Here is a 25,478-nt window from a genome sequence, read left to right on the forward strand (position 1 = left end):
TTTGGTAGCACAATTCATTTAATAGCATTTTCTAACTACTAAATATCTCACTTTAAATAGTAATCATTGTTGTTTCCTAACTACTTGCAAAACTAGTGGGAGGAAGTTTTTAAGGAAAGACTCTTTGCTGTTAATCGATAGATAAATTTTGGTTAAAAAAAAAATCACAGTGTGTTCCAATTGATAAAATTTCCATTAACTGTTTGTGAGTAGTTGATATTCTTCTCATGATTTAAATGATTGATTACAGCAACTGAAAACGTATATATATATAAAAATTTTATATATATTTAAATATATATATATATTTAAAAAGAGGGGAGAGGTTAGCCGAAGAAAGCTTAAACTTAAATATTAATTAAACAGAACTTTGATTTTTTTTAATACCAAACTTTTGTCAGCTAATAATCTACTCAATGCGAATAGTATTGCTTCTGCTAATACAAATTCCTCTGATTCCTTCTTTCATATATATAATGTGGTAATCATTACAATGCCACCGCAGGATCGCATGGGTTTCTAATTACAGATAGTTTGAAACTAGGAAGGAAACTTAAGAAAATCAAAGCTAAGAAAAGAAACAGTTGTTCACAACAGACAATTATTTAGGATGTGTTAGCAAAAGGAGTTTATATCTCAAATATTTCCTTGGGTTGAAATTATACTTACAACTGTTCTTCTAATATGCAACAGTGAATGTTTTTGCTGCAAACTAAATGCATTTCTAGTTGCTATCCTGAATTGCTGCCCGATATGTGAAGCATTTATTTTTGCATGATTTTGCATGACATATTATTTTAATTTATTTTTATTGCTGCTATACCTGATAATAAATAATGAAGTTAACCGGAGAATTTGCAGTCGAAGTATATATCACAATTTTCAAAGGTTCCGAACATAAAAGGAAGACAGTATATAGCTATTGAAAAAAGTCTACATTTTGTAAAGAAACATTAAATACTACTGACTTAATTTTGGTTTAGTTTCCTATTATTGTACTGCAGCATCTCATTTGCTGTTTTATGTACTGTATATATATATATATATATATATATATATATATGCATGCTGCACTGGAGCTAATTAGAAAGGTTAACATTATTCATCAAATATTTCTTTAATAGCAAGGTGAAGTGAAACGAAAATTGTCTGATGTACTGAAGAATTATTTGTCTATCTTTAGCTATGGTTCGGAAATAAGTGTAATTCCTTTTAATTTCTCGAAGAGAACTTAGTATATTGCTGTAATTAAATTAGCATTCCGTGTGTGGCAAAATTATTTATCGATTATAAATCGACTAATGTATGAATTCCTTTCTGAATTCAGAATGCTCATGTTCAGTATGAACTTCTTTTACGCATTTTAAGGTAATATATTTTGAGATAAAAATAAGATGTTTTGGTTGTATTACCCTTAAGAAAATAATTACAGAGGTAAAAGTTGATACTCCTATCTCAAAGAAAGAACAGCAAAGTTAATTTGTTAATGCGAAGTAGTTTATTGTACTTTAGCCATATGTAACTTGAGCTTAAATACTGTTTAATTTTCATTCAGTAATTCTTTTCGTGGTACTACTTATACGCATTTGTTGTGATGGCATAAGTAATCAAAACTTTATTTAAAGATTTTTCATATAAATATTCGATAAGCATATGGAAATCTTTGTGCTTTCGAACTTCGTCTTCTTAATTTCGTCAAATTTGCTTTCTCTCTCTCAGGTTCTTTAGAATCAAGGTGATATAAAATTTTAATGGTTTATCTTACTACAAAATTTTCCAAATATGTAAAACAAATTCAGAAACGAGTTATCAAATGAACAACGAAAATAGTGTAGGCAGTATGATATAAATGAGAAAAAAAATCCTATGGTTGTTCATAAGAATTACTACCAAAACTAGGTAAGAGAGTCGCAAAGTTTCATGCGCCACAGTCTTGGTCTTGCTGTAGCAATTTCCATATTTTAATACCGTCGATTAATTATAGTCTATTTTACCCCATCTTTTTTCTTTTACGGTACTTTCGTGCACTTTCTTCATGATATTGTTCTTTCTCAGCTAATGTCCTCAGTTTCTTCTCACTCTCTCATTTAATTACATCTAAGTGTTCTTTTCTACCCTAGTATTCCTGACACGTATTCATTCGTTTTCCGATTTTGATCTAACTTTCTCCGTTCTCCTCCCCAACACACTTCGAAAGCCATCATACTTTCTTCGTCGCTTTTGCATAGTACTCTTATTTCTGCCCCAAAGAGTACAATAATCCACAGGAAACATTTGAATGAGATTTTTCACTTAACTCTTTATTCAAAGACCTACAAAATAGACCTTTCTTCCTAATACTTTTTTCGACGTTTCTATCCTAGCTTTCATTTCAGTTCGCACTTCATGTCTTCACTAATAATACCACACTATCCGCGTACTGAAAACTAGTCACCTATTATACTTTCTCCTACTTTTATATTGATACCGACTGCTGTGTTCAAATCGCCATTATCTTCGTCTTTCTAACGTTTATTTTCATTTCATATTTTTAGCAGCTTTTCCTCAAGTTTATCTTATTAATTTTCTTTTCAGATTCCACAACAAGGAGTGTATCATCAACAAACTGTATACAAATAATTCTTCTATCGAAATACTGTCATCTTTATGCAAGCTTTTATACTACCTCATCTAGATAGATATCAAATAACGTTGGTGAGAGTCATCATCCCTTTCCAATTGCATTATCAGTCATTTCTGCTCTTAACATTTGATAGTTCATGTATAAGCTTCTAGCCTACCCTCGTACAAATCCTCAATGTATTTCCGTTTACCAAAGACTTCATTCTATACCTATTGTGTACTTGCTGACTACCTTCCCTTTCCTGTTTTCTGTTACCATCGTAATAAGTTGTGTTTCTATCGATTATACTTCCTGTAGAGTGCCCACAGGTAGGAAGCATCAGGAACAAACAGGAAAATAGTTAAATATGAGACCAAAAGTCAGGGAAAAGTACAAAATCTGCCGTTGGGCCGCCAAAATTTTTCACAGGGGCTCTTGACCTTAATGATGATGAAAACTTACTTAAATAAAATTGATGTTGGCTTCCAGTCCTAGAAGTTCCTAAAGAAAGTACAGCAACTGGATTTGGATTCTGGCAATCCCGAAAGGAATGCCAGACATTTTTGAGGACTGCGGTTGAGAAGTTAAAAGAGAGAATTCCTTTGAGAGTCTCTTACTTTGATCTTTCTGTAATTTTAAACCAATCATTTGATTGCACTAGGTTCAAACTATAGGTTGAAGCTAACAGAGACTATAAGATCTCGCAACAAACGTAAAAAGAGAGTATATACTACTGTGTGAAGATGCCAGAACATTCTTTTCACAAACTTTTGAAACGTACGTGTATGTACAAGACAAGCAAGGAATTGCCGGACTTAGTGATTTTTGGGGTTTTCTTCTTTCAAACAACAAAAAATATTTACCGTTGTGAAAAGTGATAAAAGTTGAGTTTGATATTTTTCTCTAACAGGTGAGGTTGGTAACAGAAATGCTACAGTTAAGGTTAGTTTTTCAGTCAGCTTACTGAAAACCAATGTAAACACCAATCATAGCAATGATCGTGAAGAGATAGATAATGCTGTTATCTACTGCAAGATAATCCATAGTATCTTCACCATACAGAAAATACTCATGTATACCAGATCTGCTCGGAGGTGATATGAAGACTATTTGAGAACACAATCTTAAAAGAAGGAAAATAATGAAAAAAAAAAAAAAAAAAAAAAAAAACTTGGAAGATGACCAAGAAAAGTTGAGTCAGAAATTGAAATGGAGGAAGAGTAATTTTCTCAGGAGTTGCAAAATTAGCGTCTGTAGACATCGTTGAAACTTCTGTTTTCGTTCTGATGTTATTGTTTAACTATTGTAATAGTCAAATATTCATTGTATTTATAAGTGTGTGGTACTTGTTAGCATTCACTTTGGCTTGCTCTAATATTACGTGTTGATGATGGAAATGTAAAAATGGAAATTTACATTATTTTGTTCAGTACTCTTTGCAAAATAGTTGAGTATAAACTGCTTATGTAATTGTATTTTGAATTTTAATGAAGTAATAAAAAAGTCGTTTATGATAAAATTCGCTACACAGGTGAGAGTTAGAAAGCTGTGGGGATGCCTGGGGATGGATGTAAAAGCAAACAAAATATTTCATAAGCATACAAAATTGGATAGTCTGTAAAGCAGGAAAAAAAAAAAAAGGGGGAAAAAATGGAAATGTCGGGAAATATAAACTTCACAAATTTTATGGGCACCTATTCCTAGTACACTTACTCATACTTTACAGTTCTTTCGAGTTCTTCTTTTCCCCTATTTTCTTTCTTAAAAAATTTTCGTTACCCTATCTGCCTTCGTAATTCATTGTTTAACTTCCTGTAAGCACTTCTACTGTATTTTGTATTAACCAGTTTCCACGTCTTCCTTTCGTCATTTTCTGCAACATGTAGTTTCTTAGCCGTTTTCTCTTAGCGCCGATACATATCATGTTTAGTATGTTCTTACGTCTGTTGGTATCTGCATCTATTCTTTTCGTGTTTGAATGCTTCCCTTCAAATTTTTGTATGAAACTATTTATTTTTCGTTGATACAACCATGTTAAAAGTTACGCGATCTATAATATTTCGTCGGTGTATAACTTCAGATTACTAAACTTGCGAGCCAGGTAACGGTGTTTTATTGGTGTAGTCAAGTTTGTCGTGCACAGTACTGCTCACTGAATCGTACAAAATGTTCAATAAATCTGCAGTGTGTCTGGCTCTCTTGTCCTCATGAATCGCATCCACGTGACACACATCCTGTTATAGTCTTCCACTTCTGTGCACATCCGTCACATCAATTTCCCGGTGGTAAACGCGTTACACCACACGTACACTTGTTTACATGTCATCATATTTTCTGCCTAAACTTCTACCCGTCCTTGTTGAATTTCTGCCGAATTTGAACCTTCGCACAAAAGAATCAAATGACAGTACGCACCTCCATTTTCGTGTTACATTGCAATTGCTGCACCATGTTTCTACTGTGCTGTCAGCGGAAGAAACAACTGCTGTACTCTTTTGGTTATGATGTGCCATACCTCGACACCTGCATCGTACTAAAATTATGATTGCACTCGTATAACACACTGAATTATACAACTAAATTCACCTTACTTTTTGATTATCTTTCTATTTTATTTAAACTTCTGGTTAGGCTTATTCCTCAAGGTGGGGCCATTAATACTGGGTCAATTAAAGAAAAAAAATGTCATAGTTATTTGAAATGCTCGTAGTTGAGTCCCTAATTAGCCTAGATACGTGAAACAGAAAACAGAATACGCAGAATAGAACAAAGATGTAGAAAATACGTGAGTTAACGCACATTCAGTGAACCTGTCGTCTCAAGAGGAGATGTATGGTTCCTATTTTATTTTGGCCATGAAACACACATAAATTGCCATCACTGACCTTTAACATGCAGTGTTTATTGTTCATCTAGGTTAAGGCTATCGACATCGGAAAAAATACTTTTTTATACTGGATTACTTCTAATGACGTGACTGTATAATTTGAATTTTTTTTTATTTTTATATCAAGTTGTCGAATAGAGAAAGATAGTCAGTTATTTATTTTTACTGCTATCAAAGTAATTCAGATATAACTAAAGTACCTAATCTGTTGGCCAGATTAGAAAAGGAAATTTATATGTAATTTGATGTATTGTTTATAAATGATTTCATCCTTAGAAGCTTATTTTTATTGTTATGTGGATAACATAAAAGAAGAAGTATTTTGATTTCCTTTCAGCTTTGTAACACCCTCAAATGATGTACTAATGAAATCGGTTGAAGAACTCAAGCAACATGCGTGTAACTTCTGCGGGAAGCGTTTCCATACTCGAAGAAACTTGATGATCCATACACGCGTACACACTGGAGAGAAGCCATATACATGTGATGTATGTGGAAGAGGGTTTAGTGTCAAGTGCAATTTAAATACACATAAGAAACTGCATACTTCAGAGAAACCATTTTACTGTAGAGTATGTGGCAGAACTTTCAAAACTAAGCAAGAGTATGAGGTACATACAATTCTTCATAAAGTGATGCAAGACCGATGAAACTTATTTAATTAGAACAAGAATATGAATATTTTCTTCTTGGTTAGAATTTTTCAGAAGAAAATATATTATCGTGTAACAGAATCATTGTTCACTGGCCTCAAACAATTCCAAGAATTATATTTTTTAAAGCTTTATCTTGTATATTTCAAAAGTTTTAATTGGTTTACCTTACTTCGCAAATTTTAAATTATGGACGTCGTAGTATTCTATGTTTTAATTCAAAAACTGCCTTTTCCAGTGTGTTCAGCATAAAAGATATATCATCACCATTACTAATTGAATATTTTGAATCACTAAAATTATGCTTAGAAATAAGCTTATTTGTTGCAAAAGAAAGGTATTTGGACACATTTGTGTACCACAATTCATAAATCAAAATGTCATTGAAGCGAGAGTGTGGTACTTGAAATTTTGAACTGATCTTCAGCTTATTTATTTACTAATACAAATATAAGTTAAAATTAAAGAACTCCTTTTTTATATATTTGTTGAGAGTGTTACCGTAAATAATTGATTTGATTTATGGTTAGAGGACCGCGGATTGAGTTATATAACGATAACCAGCTTGTACCTGGGTATATTTCATTTGAGGGGACACATTTCTTACCGTCGGTCCCATCCAAAGTTTGCTTCTTTACCACAAACCTTTCCAGGCTAGTGGCTACTTCACTATATTATCTGTTTGTCATATTTTACTAGTGCCTTGCCGCAGGTGGTAAGACCACGCAATTTCATTTTGAGGAGATCTGTTGTTCAAATAAAACCCAAAGAAACAGAACTGAAATCCTTCTGCATAGTAAACATGTAAATATATATCATAAAAATAGTTGTAAAATAATTTTGTGAATAAGACGTGGATTCTAAATACGTAGTTGTTTCCATTTTGAAAATCGTAGAATTTTTAAAATTCAGTTCTGATTACATCATCAGAAGCCAAGTTGTTGATGTTTTACAGTGTCCGTTGATGTTTTGAGTGTATTGCAAATATGAATGGATATTACAGTCTACTTGAACTTTTTAGAGTTTAGCATTATTTTAAAATCAATATGATAAACTTATTTGTATTGTCGCTCATGTCGTACTCAAGTGACAAAACTATGGACCTTCAAATCTGAAGTGCTTGTTGGTAGCTTTTCTTATCAGTACATTACACGTTATTTATTTGTTATTAATGATGCTGTTAGATGGCATTACTCATTCCTCGTGAAAAATCAATAAGAATAGTTTATTAGCAGATAATTTTTGCACGATTCGTTAAAACAGCTTTAACAGGTCTGGTCATAATTCATGAATAAATATGTCATTAATAAACTTAAGAAACAGTATTATTTATTTATCTCTATAAAAGCTCAGAAATGTTTGTTTTCATGGAACTCAATACACAAGATTGAGTTTTGTTTTTGGGTTAATTTATATCTGACAGTTAATAATGTAGTAACTGTTCAGCGAGAAGGTTAATCAGAGAATCCATACCTTCATAATATGTAATTTTTTAATTTTGAAAATAAATCTGTAGAAGCAAAAGAGCCTATAAATACTGGCTCCACTTATTTTTTTTTCTCTCTGATCTGAAGCATTCTTATACAAAAGTTACAAAGAAAAAAATAAACTAAGTCTGCGACAGACAGATAGTCCATTCTGGCTGTCAAATGCCCTCTGCTTTTGTAGGAGTACGAATATTCGCATAAACGCTTTGAGACAGACGGGAAGAGAAATCTTAGTTTTGATATCGCCTGACAACGCCAAGAAATTATAACTTACTTCAGTATCACACACAATGCTTGTTAATGGAACCCATACTCTCAGAATACAGTATATTTTATTACTCTTTTCGCTTTTTTGATAAGCAAGAAGGTTGAAATACCAGTTAGTTTTATAGCAAATTATCTTGCTTTATAAGACTAAATATTCAAAACTTTGATTTGAATAGAAGCTGGAACATTCTTAGAGGAAAAGCGTACTTTATTTGTCATTTCTCAGATGTTACGCTTACTGTATATAAATATATTTAAAAACATGATAAACTTTGATGGGTATTAAGTGCCATCATTTTAATCATTATCCGAACTTTACCGGTTTTAAATCATTTGTATTTGTTCTTATCCTTAATTGCATCTACAAAATTCTCTCTTTTGGCTCAAAGTAGGTACTTGCTCTAAAGATAGAAATATCAATGATTTAGTTTTTCACTCTAGTTGTCACTATGAAATAAAACCACGTTTCGGTATTTTCCTTCCTAATATGCATTTAGAATTATTCTTTGGAAGTTTGAACACCATTTCTAAGATGTTTTCCAATAGTTAAGAATTGTTTTAGAATTCTCATGATGGGCAATATAAAAGAAACGATGTTTATATTTCCTTTCAGCCCTATTACATCTTCAAATCTGATGAAAAAACATGAGTGTGGAGTATGTGGGAAGCGTTTCTACTATTCGTCGGCTTTGAAGACTCATTTACGCATACACACTGGAGAGAAGCCATATTCATGCGATGTGTGTGGGAGAAGTTTCAGTGATAACAGTGCTTTTCGTAGGCATAAGAAGGTTCATACGCCAGAAAAACCGTTTTATTGTAGGCTATGTGGGAAAAGCTTCAAATCGGAAGAAAAAATTAATGAACATAACGTGTTACATAAAATACTAGGACTGTAGTGTGAGACAGAGTGATCAAAAACAACAAATTTATTTTTCGTTTCTGATTTCAAATGTTTGGCTCAGAAAAAAAATATATCGTGTGTCGTGTATCGAGTGTTAATGTTGTGTCGTTATCTCAAATAAAATTCAGTGTTATACTCTAATCTCAAAGAAAATAGATATTTGTCTTTATTACAATTCTTTACTTAACCCTTTTCAGTCACTATGTCCATTCCAATAAACAGTAGTTTATCGTGTTATTTTTCATTATTACAACGAAATATTTTAATTGAAAATACCTGGTACTACCCTAGATGGACACCAGAAGGTACTGTCAAAAGGATAATTGGACTTGTGTTATGTACATCCATTTTAACACTCAAATATAAAAATAGTTTTTATTGGTCAAAAGAAAATGAAATTTAAAAGGAAAAAGTATCAGTATCAAGGAAAAATATACTGAAGCTAGTGCCTTTTTTTTTATATATATATATGGAAACACGTTCTAAAAGTTTTACAGTCTTTTCCTTGAAAAATACAGTAATAAAAATAGAAATGTCGTAAATAAAGATAGGTATACTGTAAGTTCAGTGAGGAATTTAGGAGTATTTTCTACAACACTTTTAGCATTATTTAAAATGAACATTTATGTAGGTTTTAAAACCACGCTAAAAGATATTAGACAAAAAGATACATTATTAAATTCAGTATTCAATATCTAACAGTAATAATTAATTTTATGATTTGTAATGAAATTTAGATAATAGTGACCTTTTACGTCATACAGAATGGGGTTCATCTTAAAGATTGATGATTGGTTGATTTTAGTTTATCGTCCCTTTCAGCAGCGAGGCTATATGAGACGTGGACCTACTGATTAACGTGGAATCCGAACCACATGAGCTCCCGCCGGGAATCGAACCCGGGTCTCCCACGCCAAAGGCGCGTACGCTAACCGCTTAGCCACGAGGGAGCTCCTCATCTTAAAGACTTCCGTCTACAAAACAGATTTCTGTTACGCTATAGTAATCATTCGGCTTCTTCTATCCAAAATTACGTGAAACACGATACTGAAAGGGAACAGTAAAGAGATAATTTGTTAATCATATTCTTTTAATTGCTATGTATGGAATCCTATCAGCATTTTTTATATTTTCTCCATCGTTATTTTACCACTGCTTCCCCTATGACAGTTTTTCAACTTGGGGGTCGCGAGAGGGTTTCATGGGGGGTCGCGGAGATAAGCGGAAGAGATAAATATAATTATAGAGTCTAATACCAGAAAATATTTTGAATTTTGTTCTGATAGGCATATATTTATTTTATACATACTGTTAGGAACAACAAAAAATAGGTCTACTAACCATTTTCAATAGTTGCAGAGTTGTTTAAAAATGAATTTAAATGAAAGAAGTACGATATGAAACTAATGAGAACTGATTATTGAAATACCAGAAAAATACAAATGCACCAAAACCTGTATATTGAAATACAATTACAATTGAAAGCTAATGAGATATATGAGCATGATGTGATTTCACTAGTGGGGCAATATCCGGTTCAATCTTCGTGACGCACATTATCAAGTCATTTCAAATACTCAATAACTTAAAAAAACTGCCCAAGTTTCTTTAAACCAAAATTAGGAATCACTTTTTTTTGTCATATGACCCAAAATTAAAGTAGTTATGGAAGTTTTAAAATTTTCAAACTGCCTCAATTTTAAAACAGTATGACGAATCGGATTCGATATTTGTAATATGAATAAACTGACCAAATTCATTCTCTTTTATTGAAGTTACTGTATCCGCTATATACAAGAAATGGATTCTGCTATTGTGAGATCTCCACAATAGGTATATTAAAAATCCCACACAATCTTATTACAAACTAGAAATTATAAAGGGATTGCTGGCAAGAGGATGTAATAAAATGGGGGTCGTGATAGGAATTAGGTTGAGAACCATTGCCCTACGATATTCAAAAGGAACTTAAAACTTCTCTGTATAATGGAAAATACAAAAGAAACAGCGTTTATATTTCATTCCAGTCTTGTAACATCTTCAGAACCAATCGATTATTAAAAATAAATAAATAAAGTTATAGAGAGCGTTTCTCTAAATCGTTAAATTTAGAAACTCGTATGACCATAACCATACATGGAAGGAAGTTTAAAGCTAAAACCACTTTAAATGCTCATCAAAGTGTTCATATTCCAGAAACGTCATTTTATTATGTACTATAAGCTACTTATCCAAAGTAAACTTTATCATATTATAGGCATCAAATGAGATAATATGTACGACAGTGAGTAATACAAGAAAATAATTAGGAAGTATTTAACACGAGAAATCTTCCAATGTGCTCAAAATTTACATTGAAATTTCCAAAAAGTGTTTGGAACATAACATTAAATCACTATTTTTTTTAAAAAAAAGTAATAAATGCAACCACGTAACATTTTAAGATAACCACAAGCACATAACACTATATCTTTCTTTCGGTTTTATATATATATATATATATATATATATATATATATAGCAGAATAACGATAGTTTAGGAGCAATATTTAAAGTATGATCCTGAAAATAAACCAATATTTTGTTAGAGTTCAATGTTCGTTTTCAGTTCCGAAAGGTCATCCTGTTTAAAGTGGAAATTGAACACAGCACATGCGTTAGCCACTTGCCCATATGCGCTATATATATTAAGTGGTCCTTATATTTCGACTTCCGATTTTTAATAAATAATCTCATCCCAAAAATAGTTCCATTTCAAACCAATGTAACCCACGAGAAAAATTCAGTGGTGCTTTACGCGAGCTCAAGTTTTGAATGCCTGTACAGTGTATAATATGAGGCTAAGGTATCTCTTAAGTTTGGAAGAATAATTGTAAGTTAATAAACTTATATTTTAAAGGTAATAATTATTAAGCTTGGACCAGACTTGTAAGAAATGCCCGCGCAGAGCAACCAACGTAACATATGCAAGCGTTATTGAAATTCACTCCTAGTTACGGAAGTTAATGTGTTCACAAGGTTGCGTTATATAGCGTAGATAGATGCAACGCAACCTTGTGAACACATTAACTTCTGTAACTGGGATTGGATTTCAATTACACTGTGCTGATACATTGAATGCCTTAATATCGCGGTCCAGTTCGACGATGAGTGTCGTGGGTGCAACGGGGAACTAACCTTTCTCCCATATTGACGTGGCAATGACCATGGAGCTAGAAAAACAAACAAACACCACTCGCAAACTTTTGCACAACTGAACACAAACGAAAGCAGGTCTAATTGGTGAACCATGCGTAGTTTTTGAGATCTAGCATGAAATATATCCAAACATTTAATTTTTTTCCTGGATACGATCATGTTCACGCAAGTGCTTTCTTCGCGTTTTTACCATGTCCTCACTTTTTCTCCATCTAATATCAGTTTTTTTGCAATAGTTAACTCAAATGCTGAATTATATTGTGATCTAAGCAGCAAGTTTTAGCACTTTACCGTCCTGAGATATTACGCCCCAAAAATGCCAACCAAGTTACGAACTCCAACTTTCGGATCCCCCATAAATCTACGGTATCAGTAGTATCATAGCTGTGGATAATTCTTCAGACTCTTTACATGCAATAGTATATAGCACTATGAACCCCCCACTTTATGCCATTCCAACATACAGCCCCTTCAAAAGTGTAGTTTTCTGTACTTTTTTTTTTTTTTTTTTTGGTGATTTTATGTATTGGTTTGCAACCGTGCATATTTATTTAGAAGCAAAAGTATATGTTTTCCGTGTACCTCAGTCTCTTCTTTAAACATTCGTTTTTGTTTGGAGTTCGTCTGATGTGTACATCCTAAGCAGCTGTAGTTTTCGTAAACGCTTGCAAATGCAAAAAATGGCACTCCCCGACAACAAAGATGGCCGCCATTCAGAAACACTTGTACATACGACAACGTAAATATTGTTATTACCTTCTCATACGTAAGGTTGTTCTCACACTGTAATTCCTAAATTGACAAAATACTTAAAGTAAAAATATATATATTACGCTTAGTTACGTTTTAATACCCTTAATTAGAATAAAGGGTATTAAGAATTAAAAGAATTTAAAAATAACTTCAGTACTCACAAGGGAGGGTCACGAAGTTGCTCCGCTGAGATCCGAACGAGACAATTGTGTTTGCATTTGATATGTTATAACTAGACGAATCCCAAAGTTATACGTGCCACCGGGCGGAATGTTGTGAGTTACAACATATTTTGTAATGTGAAAGCTACAAAGCTGGCAGAATAGTTTGAACCGGATCATTTGTTCGGAAACGGTTGGGTAAATGGAAAGCTCAGTGAAAATATATTACATCATTTTCAAGAAAACACATTTTGGGATTTAAAAAAAAAAAAAAAAAAAAAAAGTTTGCCCCAGTGTCTCCCGGGTTCCAATTCAAAATTTTCAAATGACAAGAGGGATTACTTAGCACATCGTTTGAAAGCTGTTGTAAAATGAAAGAAAATGGAGCAAGTCTAGATTTTCTACGACAACCCTGTGCAAAATGGCGACGGGTCAAAATGTAAACAAAAACTTAATTGAAAAATCCATGGTCACCCGTATAAATAGGAAACGGTGAGACAAATGTGATGTACTTAATCCCTCTTGCCATTTGAAAATTTTGAGTTGGACCCCGTCTGGGACCTTGGGGCAAAGTTTCTTACTCCAAAAAGTGTGTCCTTGAAAATGATGGGATATGTGTTCGCCGAGTTTTCCATTTACCCAACTGTTTCCGAAAAAAATACTCGATTCAAACTATTCTGCCTGGTAATTTTTTGTAGCTTTTACATTACAAAATATGTTGTAACTCACGATATCCCGCCCGGTGGCACGTATAACTTTGGGATTCTTCTAGTTATAACATACCATATGCAAACACAATTGTTTCGTTCGGATCTCAGCGGAGCAACTTCGTGACCCTCCCTTGTCAGTATTAATACACCTGCAAGGAATATAAGTGAAGTTTTAAGCAAGGACCGTTTAGGAATAAAAACGAAAGAACTAAACATTCTTCGAACAAACATTTATTTTAGGAGTTTATGTATTGTCTATTTTCCTACGTAATTTCCTTTCCGGTTTAAATTTATCACAACTAACGACGAGCTTTTGGATACCCTCCTTATAGAAATGTGTCACCTGTGATAGTAGCCAGTTATTCTGTCATTTTCAGTTCAGTGTCTACAAGCTTACTGCCCAGAAATGTCTTCTGGCTGAACAGATGGTAGTCGCTAGGCGCAAGATCTGGACTGTGTTGCGCATTCCAGGCTCGAATTTCTACCATTCGCGATTCATCGTGGAATTTTTCCCTACCTTCCTTTACAATCTGATACATTTTTACACTTTACTGTCACTCATTGCATTATCAGCAAGACTTAATATATTTGCCGATGAATATTTGTACCTGACATGTTTCTTGCAGTTAGGAACTAATTAACCACATTTTATAGTCATCGGGTCTGCAAAATATTAAATTCACACTGGGAAGCGCATAGACTGACGTTGTGAATGCAAATGGTTTCCGAAAGAATCACTAATGTTTGCTGTCTTCGTCAACTACTTCTGTATACAAAGAATTTTTTGCTCAGAATTATTTTATTTGAGCAGTCTTTCTTGAATGACTAGACTGTTCAAAACTGTTGCCTGCAAAATACTGTACCTCTAAAGAAAGAAATAGTAAAGAGGCTGTTAGTCATATTCTACTAAATGCCAATGTGGAGTATCATCATTATTATATGTTCCTTTCTTATTGTTTGAATTAGCACTATTTCCTTTACGATGTTGAAACTTAAATATTTGTAAGAAAGATACTTTTAACAATCAGTAATAATTGTTTCGTACTCAGGAACTGTTTTGCTCTTTTGAAATGAAAAATATAAAAGAAACAGCGTTTATATTTCCTTTCAGCTCCGCAATATCTTCAGGAATGATGGAATTAGGAAGATCTATGCCTGTTGAAGATCTGAGAAAACGTACGTGTGTATATTGTGGAAAGCTTTTCTCTAATCCGTCTAGTTTGAAAACGCATATACGCATTCATACTGGAGAGAAGCCATTCAAATGTGACGTATGTGGAAGAGGATTCAGTGATAAAAGCAATTTCAATAAACATATAGCTGTTCATACTCCAGAGAGACCATTTTATTGTGTAATATGTGGAAAAAGCTACGCATCCGAAGAAGCTTTTAATTTCCATAAAATAGTCCATCAAATTATTTAAAATGCTACTCTGCAAACATTGAGAAACAATTACAAGAATTTGTACTTAAGTGAATACTAAGAAAATAATTCTTCACAGCAAACACTGGTCGTCCCTTTTCAACACCGAAACTAAACTAGATGTAGGTCTATAGTTTGTGAAATACAAAGTACTGTAATGTGTTCAGTCCTACCAGAAATATCAAAGTTGAACCCGAAACCTCTTACACCTAGGACATGCGCCCAAACCATTAGACCAGTGGGGAGGGCTTGACAGATTATTATTATTATTATTATTATTAACACTTCCGATTATGTTCTGAGACTAAAGAAGGCAGTGATGGTGGTGATGAACGAACTGGCGGAATGAAAGAAGCAGTAGGAAACGGAAGAACCCAGAGATAACCCTTGTACACTGGTTTGTCTACTACAGATATTAATAATGAGAACTATGTAATTTTCTGTATTGCATTATAAAGTTTTATGGACACTAATGTGTCTATATCATATGTATCTTTTCGTTTGAGAAAAAAAAAAAAAAACAAAAAAAAAAACATGAATGTGTAATACTTAAAGATGTTAAACTATTGCATAATCGTTATCGTTTAAAGTTTCTTCTTCATTATCATTTTTTATAGAACAAGATTATTTTATTTACTTACATTTACCACTTGGACAAATAAAAAATATTAAAAGAGTAATTTCATTAAACAAATACGATTGTAAAGTTTAACTTAGAAAGTAAAATCATTATTAAAAACACTTCTTTCCATTTGTTGTGCAGACATTATGAGATTTAGCATGTTTTTCGTTCAGCATTTATAAACTCAATTGATTACCTTGCACGTGTTCTTTAGTTTCGCTTGTTTCAGCTTACAGCATTGAAACTGAGGGAGTGGCCAAATTTGGAGGTTCTTGCTTTAGACGATTCTTTTAGCATGAAGCATGTTTTTCTTGGCGTAGATAACGTCATTATATATATAAAAAAGTTTTTCGTGACTTGTCTAAAGCTTGACATTTCAATCCTTGATGTCCTCTTTTACATAATTCCACTTTAATAATATTTCATCATTTTACCACTACTATGTTTAGATACAACTATTCGCAGGGTACAAGGGATGTCTGTTATAATTTCAGGACAAAAAAAAAAATGAAATAAAAATAATAAAAATAAAAAAATAAAATAAAAAATAAAAGTGAATTAATGAAGTAATGTTAAAATATTGAGTTTGGATGATCCTCTGAGTACGGAATTGGAAATCGTTAACATCGAAAGATGCATACATGAATATGCATTACACCAAGATGTGCGATAAAGAAAGTATGATGTAGATGTATTAGTCTGAGACAAGTAAACAAATGAATAGCTATTAAACACAAATGTAGTTGTGGACTTAGTGTAGTAGTGGTCTATCTTACAAAAGGAAAACAACGTGAAACCAAGAAACAAAGTTTCTTGTTTATGTTGTTTTTAACATTTAGCAGCGCACATGGGATCGTTATTACTGTAAGAAGTGACGTAAGTACTCGTATACACAAAATAAGCAACTAAAGTTCTAAGGCGGAATGCTTTTAGAGGAATCGTATCTTCCTTTCAAGAGCAGGGTGTAGTTTATTTAAAATGGATAACGGTTATTTTAATAGTAAAACATCAGTATTATTGTTACGGTTTAAACAATCAAATTGTACTTCCTGGCAAAGGGCAGAAATACTACGAAATTTAGCGTAAAATAGTTCTTTGGGTTTTAATTTAAAAATAGAAACAACAAGCAACTCATACCTTTTATATATAGATTCGTAATTTTAAAGATTCTTCACATCGTGATTGTACATTTTTTAAGTACTAATTACAGAATTACTAGCTATAAATTTCGCAAGAATTACTTGATATTATTTAAAAAATACGATATAACAGAAAATAAATTACGAAGATCTTTAGCCGCTTTGCTGAAAGAAAAAAAAAAGGTTTTGAGGGCCCATCTCTAAGAAAAATAGAGGAAAACCCTATTCGCCTTAAGCTCAGCAAAATGTGTGTATTAACACAAATGTCAATGTTTTACTAAATTTTGATTTATTGTATGTTGTACAGTATTCCAGTGTGTTACTGTGTCATGGATATTGTAGTACTGGCATTGCGAGTAAATGTGATTTTATTTCGTTTTTTGAGATTTTCAATCCTTTTGAAGACAAAGAGCAGTTTTCCTCTTAACTTTGTACGCGAAGTATGGCTAGGATGAATCATGTGACCAGAAGCCATCAGAATATTTTCAAATATTCTTACAACATTATAATGTTTTCAAATATTCTTGCTTTTAGCCAGCTCATTTTGATGGGTTTTTTAGAAATTAGTTTTGACTCCAGAAAAAGATAACAGGAAAAGTTTATGTTTTATGAACAACTGAATTGGCGGAAAGACAATAAACAAATCGCGTAAAGCATGTGGGTATTCATTGTAGTCTATTTGCTGTTATGATAGTGCTCCTACTTCGATCTCTTTGTTGCAACTATTTTAGATTAAAATATAAAGCATGTATCAAATTTGCGACTTAAAATTACCGTAATTCCTTGTATAGTAGCTAGTTTTCATTGACACGTTATAAACAAGAATTTGCGATATGAATACAGCAATATTATCATTCCATTTCCACCCTTGTCTGTGACAAAAATGCAGGGAAAATTAGCCTGAGCTACAGGGAATCTAAGGATCTAGAGTCATTGCTTTGGAGTCTCTAGAAGGCAGTCTAGGTTTTTGTGAACAGAAGTGTACCCTCGTGTTCAATCATTTCGTGAAACTACTGAATCCTTACATTAAATTTAGGTACATAATCCTTAACAAAGTTTCGACCGTGATTGTATGTATATATATATACTTACAGATGTTATGAAAATAATGGTAACACCTAAAAATTGCAACTTTTATGTGTAATACGAGCTAGGATCTCGATTAGCCTGCTGAACAGCTCTAGTTTGTTACGGATTGGGGGCGTATAAGTCACGAATGGTTTCCAGATTAATATTGTACTGTACTTCATGCAGTGCAGCATTCTGTTCCGTCAGTTAGGATAGAGAAGAATCTCTCTGCTCCTGAGTCTGAGCTTCTCACAGGTGTTTAATAATGTTGAGGTCTAGTAATTTTTTGGGCTAGGGGGGGTATAGTTCGTTCTACTGTTGATAAAACCATACCTAACAGCTCTAGCAGTGTGGATTGACCTATTATTATTTTTAGAAATTGCGTCATTGGATAGAAAAAAAAAAACATCTGGACCATAGGATGCATCTGTCATGGACATAATTAGTAATAGTAACATGTTCTGTGAGCGTGACATGACCCACAAAATACTAGGAAATTGCGAATCGAAGCATTATAGAGCCGCAGCCATGTTTGATGGAATTGAGGAGACAGTTAAGAGCATAAGGTTGTTTGGGTCTCCGCCATTGTTAGAAATACGATGTAAGAAGTCTACTCATGGGACAATATTACGCGTTTCCAGTCATTGACGGTCCATTTCTCTTGTTCTTGGTGGCATTTTCTTTGCATTAAAGCTTTGTGGGCGAATTCGGCGTTTTGCAAATTGTAACTCGAACTGGAATGATTTGGTTATGCAAGTTGCGTAAGGCTTTATTTGTCGCTGTAAGTTGTGACAATTGAATTTTGCAGTAACTTTTGCCGGATTCACTCCACTACTCTTGGTGACAATCCTCTTCAGTATTTGGTGATCTCTGTCACTGAGGCTTCACTTCTGTCTACTATTATTCTTCACCGATGTTGTTTTACCATTGCCTTGGAAAGTGTTCCACGCGACACATCTAACACATTGGTAGTCTTAAATATACTTGTGCCAACTAAACGCGTACTCAAAATCTGCCGCCTTTGAACTCAGAGAGATTTCTTATTGTGCAGGCTTCACCCCACACATCTCTGTTGTAACCTAGATGACTTACTGCAGACCGCCTGCTAAGACTACTAACAACGACCAGGCGCTGCATTCGCAACATTAGTGTTACCATCTCATGCATCTTATGTGTTGCAAATTATAGGTCTTCTTTATATTGATAACCACCTGTTAAGAGTTTGTTGGAATTTTGAAGTTATTGGTTAGAACTTACAAAATGTATTACAATCGATCAAATACTTTATGAAAATTATTTGTGTGTTATTTTCTATAGAGAACCTTTTCCATCTCTAATGACGATTTTTACAAGCACCTGTAACTAGGAAGAAGTAAATGTCATTACCAGTCGTATAGATACATTGGATGTCCGTTTATTCGTGACAGATGTGCTGAACATGCGCATTGAAGAATGTCACGGAAGATCTACCCATGCTAGGAAGGCTGCATAACGGCGCCTTCTGATGCCGATACAGTTAGTGTATCATAATCAAGATGTACAGAGAACATGGATTCATCGTTTTGATGAATGACTCAGCGCGTGTGTTAAAAAGGGTAGGAAAAGCAAGAAGTGGGACGATTTGTGTAGTTAGATATGTGTCAGACCCTGTATTGGTAGGAGCCGTACACCAGCTACTGTGCGGAAAGTGCAGGTTCTCGTCACAGCAAAAACACAGGTACTCAAAGAGATATTGGAAACTGTTGAAACAGTATTTTCCAGTATAAGTCACATCGTAATATGGAGTTGTAGAAGCGTTGAAAGTTATGCGTTTAGCAACTCTGCCAAAATATATTGTAATACGTTGCACGGTACGAAAAATATGGGTACCTCCATGACTAAGAGTTGCGTGCAGTTTTCTTCAGAGAATGTAGTGTTGAAGATTCCAAAGACGATGCTGTGAGTGTAGAGAAAGTTTAAGCAAGGAACTCATGATCGTTACTAGTTTCTTTTACAAGGTGTTTCAATAAATACACCTATCTGCCAAAAATCCCAGATAAATTCCAATTATTTCAAACCAACGTTCTGAGAACAATTAATCGTCATAATCTTCCTTGTCTGCATGAGAGAGAGAGAGAGGGGGGGGATTGAGTGACTGCATCAAGGCTCCAGTTATACCTCTTATTTGAAGATCCTCTTCAACAAATGACAGAAGAAACTGGTATCCATGCCATTTCCTTCATTCATATCCCAGTGATAACTTCGGATGCCTTACGGGTAGACTACTGGGTACCTTCTATTTCCTGTAATGGGTCTTAGCACAGCGGAGACTGCACAGTTGACTATCTGTTGGAAGTTCTTTTAAGAGAAGTTCTTGTGGCTAATGACGTCTACACTGCGTGCCAGCCTCCAATGGATATTTCGATACCAGGCCGTAGCCAGAATGCAGAACCACCACGTCATGGAATTTCCTGATGAAGGTGCACCTGAAAGTCGTTACTATAGATCAAAACAACCTCCGTATATTTATAATAACTGAAGAAGAGAGCAAGATAACAGGTGTCGTTCAGAGGAGCAAATACTCGAAGTTGTAACGTATTTTTGATATTAATTTTTGTAAACTGTATCTTTCTTCGTCTTTCGGAAACAGCCCCTGTACGTTTGTAATTAAAGAAGAGAGCAAGATACAGATTTTGTTCAAGAGAACAAATACTCAGAATGTTACAGTTTATTTTGGATATCACTTTTCCTAAGGTGTTTCATAAATCCATGACGTCACATCTTCCCTGTTTTTCGTGCCAATACATACTTCTAGTGTTTGATTCGAGGGTATATGAGTTTGTGGTGTAAAGCACCCTATCTGTAGGCTTTTTCATGTGTCCTTCCGCATGTACATTTATGAGCTTTTAAGTAACAGAATTTCACATACATTTAGCAGGAATTGTGCATAGTGAAAATAAATTATTCGTACCATTCGAGTCCGAAAAAAAGATTTATGTATTATGTATTTTCCTTAAATAAAAGTAAATTAACTAATAAATTAAATACTCAGAAACATAAAATTTACCGTTCCAATAAAAATCTAGAAACATAAAATTTACAGTTCCAATACTTCACATGATTAGTAAGTTTCATTATTTCAGAGTTTAGCTTCAGTTCATATACAGTAAACTGTTAACTGAGAAACATTTTTTTAAAAAAAGAATATTTATTTTCGTTCTTGTCCAAGACATTTGCACAAAAAAAAAAAAGTTCTGCTGTCAAAATTATTATATTTATACGTAAGACTGCTACTGAAACATATGAAAATGTATATCTTTTTCTTTTAGTTGATTTGAAGCTTATAGTTTCCGCAGCAGTGAGGATATATGAGACGTGGACTTGCAGCTTAACTTAGGTTCCGAACCCATATCAAGCTCTTGCCAGGAATCGAACACGAGTCTCACACATAGAACTCACGCACGCCTACTATATAACTACGAGAGAGTTCAAAGATAAGGCTTGTTGCTAATGATCTGCTAGTTGTTATTTGTAGAATATAATCATTGTTGTTGTAGTTTTCTTTTTTAATGTGAAGTTGGAATATTATATTTTCTTTGTGATAGTGTAACGTCATTTGTAAAGAGTTTTCGAACCTATTTATATTTAATTTTCTTTCAAATGCAAAATGTGGAATATCCAGTGTTTGTATTTTCTTTCAGCCCTGTAATATCTGCGTTACTGATGCAGTTAACGAGCTATTCACCTGTTGAAGAGTGGAAAAAACATAAGTGTGAAACTTGTGGAAAGCGTTTCCATACTCCGTCGCATTTGAAAACTCACATACGCACACATACTGGAGAGAAACCATTCAAATGTGATATGTGTGGAAAAGGGTTTAGTGATAAGAGCAATTTGACTAAACACACAACTGTTCATACTCCGGAAAAACCTTATTTTTGTGTAGTGTGTAGCAGAAGTTATGAAACGGAAGAAAGCTTAATCCTCCATGCTGAAGTTCATAAAGTAAAGCCTTAAAATTCAGTGCTATGTTGGACACCGTGAGGGGAAGAGAGATACGGAATACGAGTGTTTTGCGTAAAAGTGAAAGTAGGATCCAGTTTGTAAATATGATTTGTGTACATTATTAATATACTTAGTACTTTGTTTGTTTTAATTGTGAAATATCAATACAATTGTAAACTATGAAGTAATAAAATAAAATAGTTTTTAGCAAGTCATTTGGACCGATATACTAGAACAACGTTTCTCAAATTGTGGTCCTCGAGGTCTACCATTGTCCTATTAAATTCAATATTAGTCCAAAAGAGAAAAGAAAACAATTGCAAGTGAATAGTATATCGCTACTATAGTTGAGAATCTCAAACCAAATTTGGAAATGTTTTTGCCCGAGTCGTTCACTCCCTCCCAGCCTTCAGGTTATACTTTTAAAAATAGTTATTTATTTGTATTAATACCAAGATACAATTAAAGCAATTTTAATTTGTACTCTCTTTAAAAAAATATAGGTATATTGGCATTAACACATGCTGAAAACAGTATATATTACAGTAATGAATGAACGTTCTCTGACTCACCATTTAAAATAAAATGTTCAACATAAAACCTACCGCAACCTCGGCTTCTATCATGTCATTTTAAATAAAATGCGTATCCTATGGGGATGAAGGGACATTCAAAAATCATGCCAAAGAGTATCTCTGGATCCTCTTAAGTGAGAGAAAAGAAACTCTGTATATAAACTCATTATAAATAAGCGGACAATAACAGCATTTTCGAAAATCCCGCTTCTAATAGGGGAGGAGGTAATTTAACGATGGGAGATATTCCTTTACCACTTAAGGCGCAGGTGGTGAAGGGATATCGGGAATAAGAGCTTGAAGTGGCTATCATGCTTCCCGGATTTTAATCCGATTGGACATGTCTGGGACGCGCTTGGACGAGATTGCAAGCCTTAATCCATCACCTCCGATTTAGGATGCATTAACACAGGTTATGCTGTATGGTTTCACCCACAGTTTCAGAACACGCTGTGCAACCTGTATAGCCATTCGGGATGATCCCCGTACTGGATGTTTCTGGTGATGTTAAATGAAACCAATGTGCAATTGAAAGGATTAATTCACACTAGGTATGTTTTTTGTCCCTCGTCTTCATCGTGTGTCACTGTCCCATTTGTGTCCCTTAATTTCTGCACTCGAGTGCCTACAGGAAACGTTTTTAATATTATACTTAAAATTATTGTGACATATATAACAGTGATAAATATGCTTTTAAAACGTTGTGTATGCTTTACTACTATGTTTTGAGTACGTTATATAAATTTCATTGTAACTTTTTGGGTGCTTTTGCTACCATGTTCTGAGTACATTATTGGAAATGTATTAAGTGATTATTTTAGAAGTCAGTTTGAGGCATTTTCTAACATTGTACTCAAAATTTATAGCAATATTAGTAGTAGTGATATATGTTTCGTTGTAAATTTTTACATGCCGTATTATTATGTCCTGAGTACATTATTGAAAATGTATGAAATTATCAGACATATTGAAATTTTAGGATGTATAGTCTGTTGTTAATTTTGTTATTAACCATTAAGTTGGAAGTAAATAGTAATTTATGCATGTGTTTTCTGAGAGCAGAGGTGCTCTGTATATCGAAGATGTGTTTTAAACAGTTTAACGTTAGGACAGAAATAATTGAAAATAAATGAAAACTCTTCTTGGAAGAGTTAGTGCTGATGATTTGTGTTTAATTCAGTGCTTTTAGGTTGTACTTCGTAAATCATTACCAGCATCACAGAATAAGTAGACTTGTGAATCTTGGTTATATTTAGTAAGCTATAAGATTATGTGTAGCTAACATAACCGGACAGTAGGTAAGTTTGGAAATACACTAAGTAATGAAATGAACAGAGACACACGGTAGCAGTCTGTGCAGTATTTCGTGCAAAACTGAAAAATTACAAAGCAGAGGCAAATCTAAAAGATAAAAACTAAGGGTGAGCAGCCAGACCCCAGACTATGATAGGTATATCATGAGTTTACTATACACTTTCAAAAATATATAAATAAAAGCTGAAATTATTTTTGTCACTCAAAAACTTGGGGACCCAGGCCCCCAGGTCCCAGCCTAGAGCCGCCACTGTTACAGATGTGAAAACGTTATTTTGTGCTATTAATACGGGAAAGAAATCATTGCACTAAAACACAATAACACTGGTTACAAAAGAATTGGAAGAAGTCTTATAGATTCATCGACATTAAAAACATTTGGAAGCAGATGTCTTTGATTTATCGCGTAGAGAGCAGTTATAGATTCACAAACTACAAAACATATTGGCACACTGTGGTGATCTAACAATGTTTTGGAGAACACAAGTTGAGCTTTAATTAAAGTAATAATAATAATAATAATAATATCGTAACTATACGACAAACCTAGTTTGGGTTTGAGTAAGAACAATCTTGTATTATAAGACAAAACACCCAAAACTCACATACAATAAATAAACAAATAAAAGTAAAAAAATGTAGTAATTTTATATTTTCCTTTCAGTTCCCAAATTTATAATCTACTATATCACAGAAAGAGACAAAAGGGTCTACAAGCCTGCGAATTACAAACGAAACACATGTTTGGTTCTTTAAATAAAATAAAATAATAGTAAAAAAAAAAAAAAAAAAAAAGCAACTGAATTCAGTACAAATCCATCTTTTGGGTTCATAGAGATATTCAAAGTAGTCATTACGGAGTGCACTTAAATATCAGCAAAATCTTCTCTCCCTGTTTGTTACAGTTTGCTGTAGCTCTTGCCGGCTTCTTCAAACTTTCTCTGATACAAACTTCACAACACCTCGAAATTAGCCTCAAAGCAATTAAAAAAAAAAAAAAAAAAAAAAAAAAATCTCCGTTAAGCCACCAGAACCACGTAGATGAAATCAAAGTATGTAGTTCATGTATCACGTAGTTCACAATTGACTGGTATTTCAATAGCACTCAATATGTTTTCACGCTTGCTACTTCACAATGATTGAATGACGTCGGTGTGGTGGACTAGGCAAAGCAAATTACAACCATATAAATTAAATTTATATAAATTGCAAATAAATAAAGGGTTATCGTTATATAGAGAAAGTATGTAATGATTTAAGGCAAATCATAGTTGTTCGAAGCAATTCAGAATTTATGCAAATTCCTTATTCTGAGACTACGATAAGCATTCACGTCGTTGTTCTTTAGTTAAATATTTACAAATCAAAATATTCGCCTTGAGAATTTATTTCACCCGTATCTTATGTGCATCGGGAATTGTTAAACTTGAAAATATTTTGAATACTAAGAAGGAAGACCTAGACTAGTAAGTTTTTGTAATAGCCCTTTGATGATAATATTACCACTGTTTTCTCAGTAGCGTTTGTATTTGTTACTTTCCAAAATTTGTATTAAAAATATTTCTGCTATTCTAGAGAAAGAGAAAGAAGATATGAAGCTCGTGTTTTAAATCTTGATTTTCTAGTTTCTCCATTACTTAGTTACTAAAAAATTAATAATATATTGCTCAGTCGTTCTTTGATTTCGTTTCTTGTTGTTGCCGAATAGGAAGTGATATTTCAACGACTATT

General features: G+C 33.4%; 1 protein-coding gene across 1 annotated transcript in view; it reads left to right on the plus strand.

Annotated features, from left to right (window-relative positions):
- LOC145681903 (uncharacterized) overlaps nucleotides 1-24,541 on the plus strand; it is a 99,564-nt gene extending 75,023 nt beyond the window's left edge. The window contains exons 4-5 of the mRNA XM_081753505.1: nucleotides 14,734-15,042; nucleotides 21,555-24,541. Coding sequence (XP_081609631.1) covers nucleotides 14,734-15,042; nucleotides 21,555-21,870 — 625 coding nt within the window. The 3' untranslated portion in view covers nucleotides 21,871-24,541. The remainder of the gene's footprint in view (nucleotides 1-14,733; nucleotides 15,043-21,554) is intronic.
- Nucleotides 24,542-25,478: the final 937 nt, after the last annotated feature.

This window comes from Thermobia domestica, chromosome 3 (assembly GCF_964235325.1).
Source record: "Thermobia domestica chromosome 3, izTheDome1.hap1.1, whole genome shotgun sequence".
NCBI lineage: Eukaryota > Metazoa > Arthropoda > Insecta > Zygentoma > Lepismatidae > Thermobia > Thermobia domestica.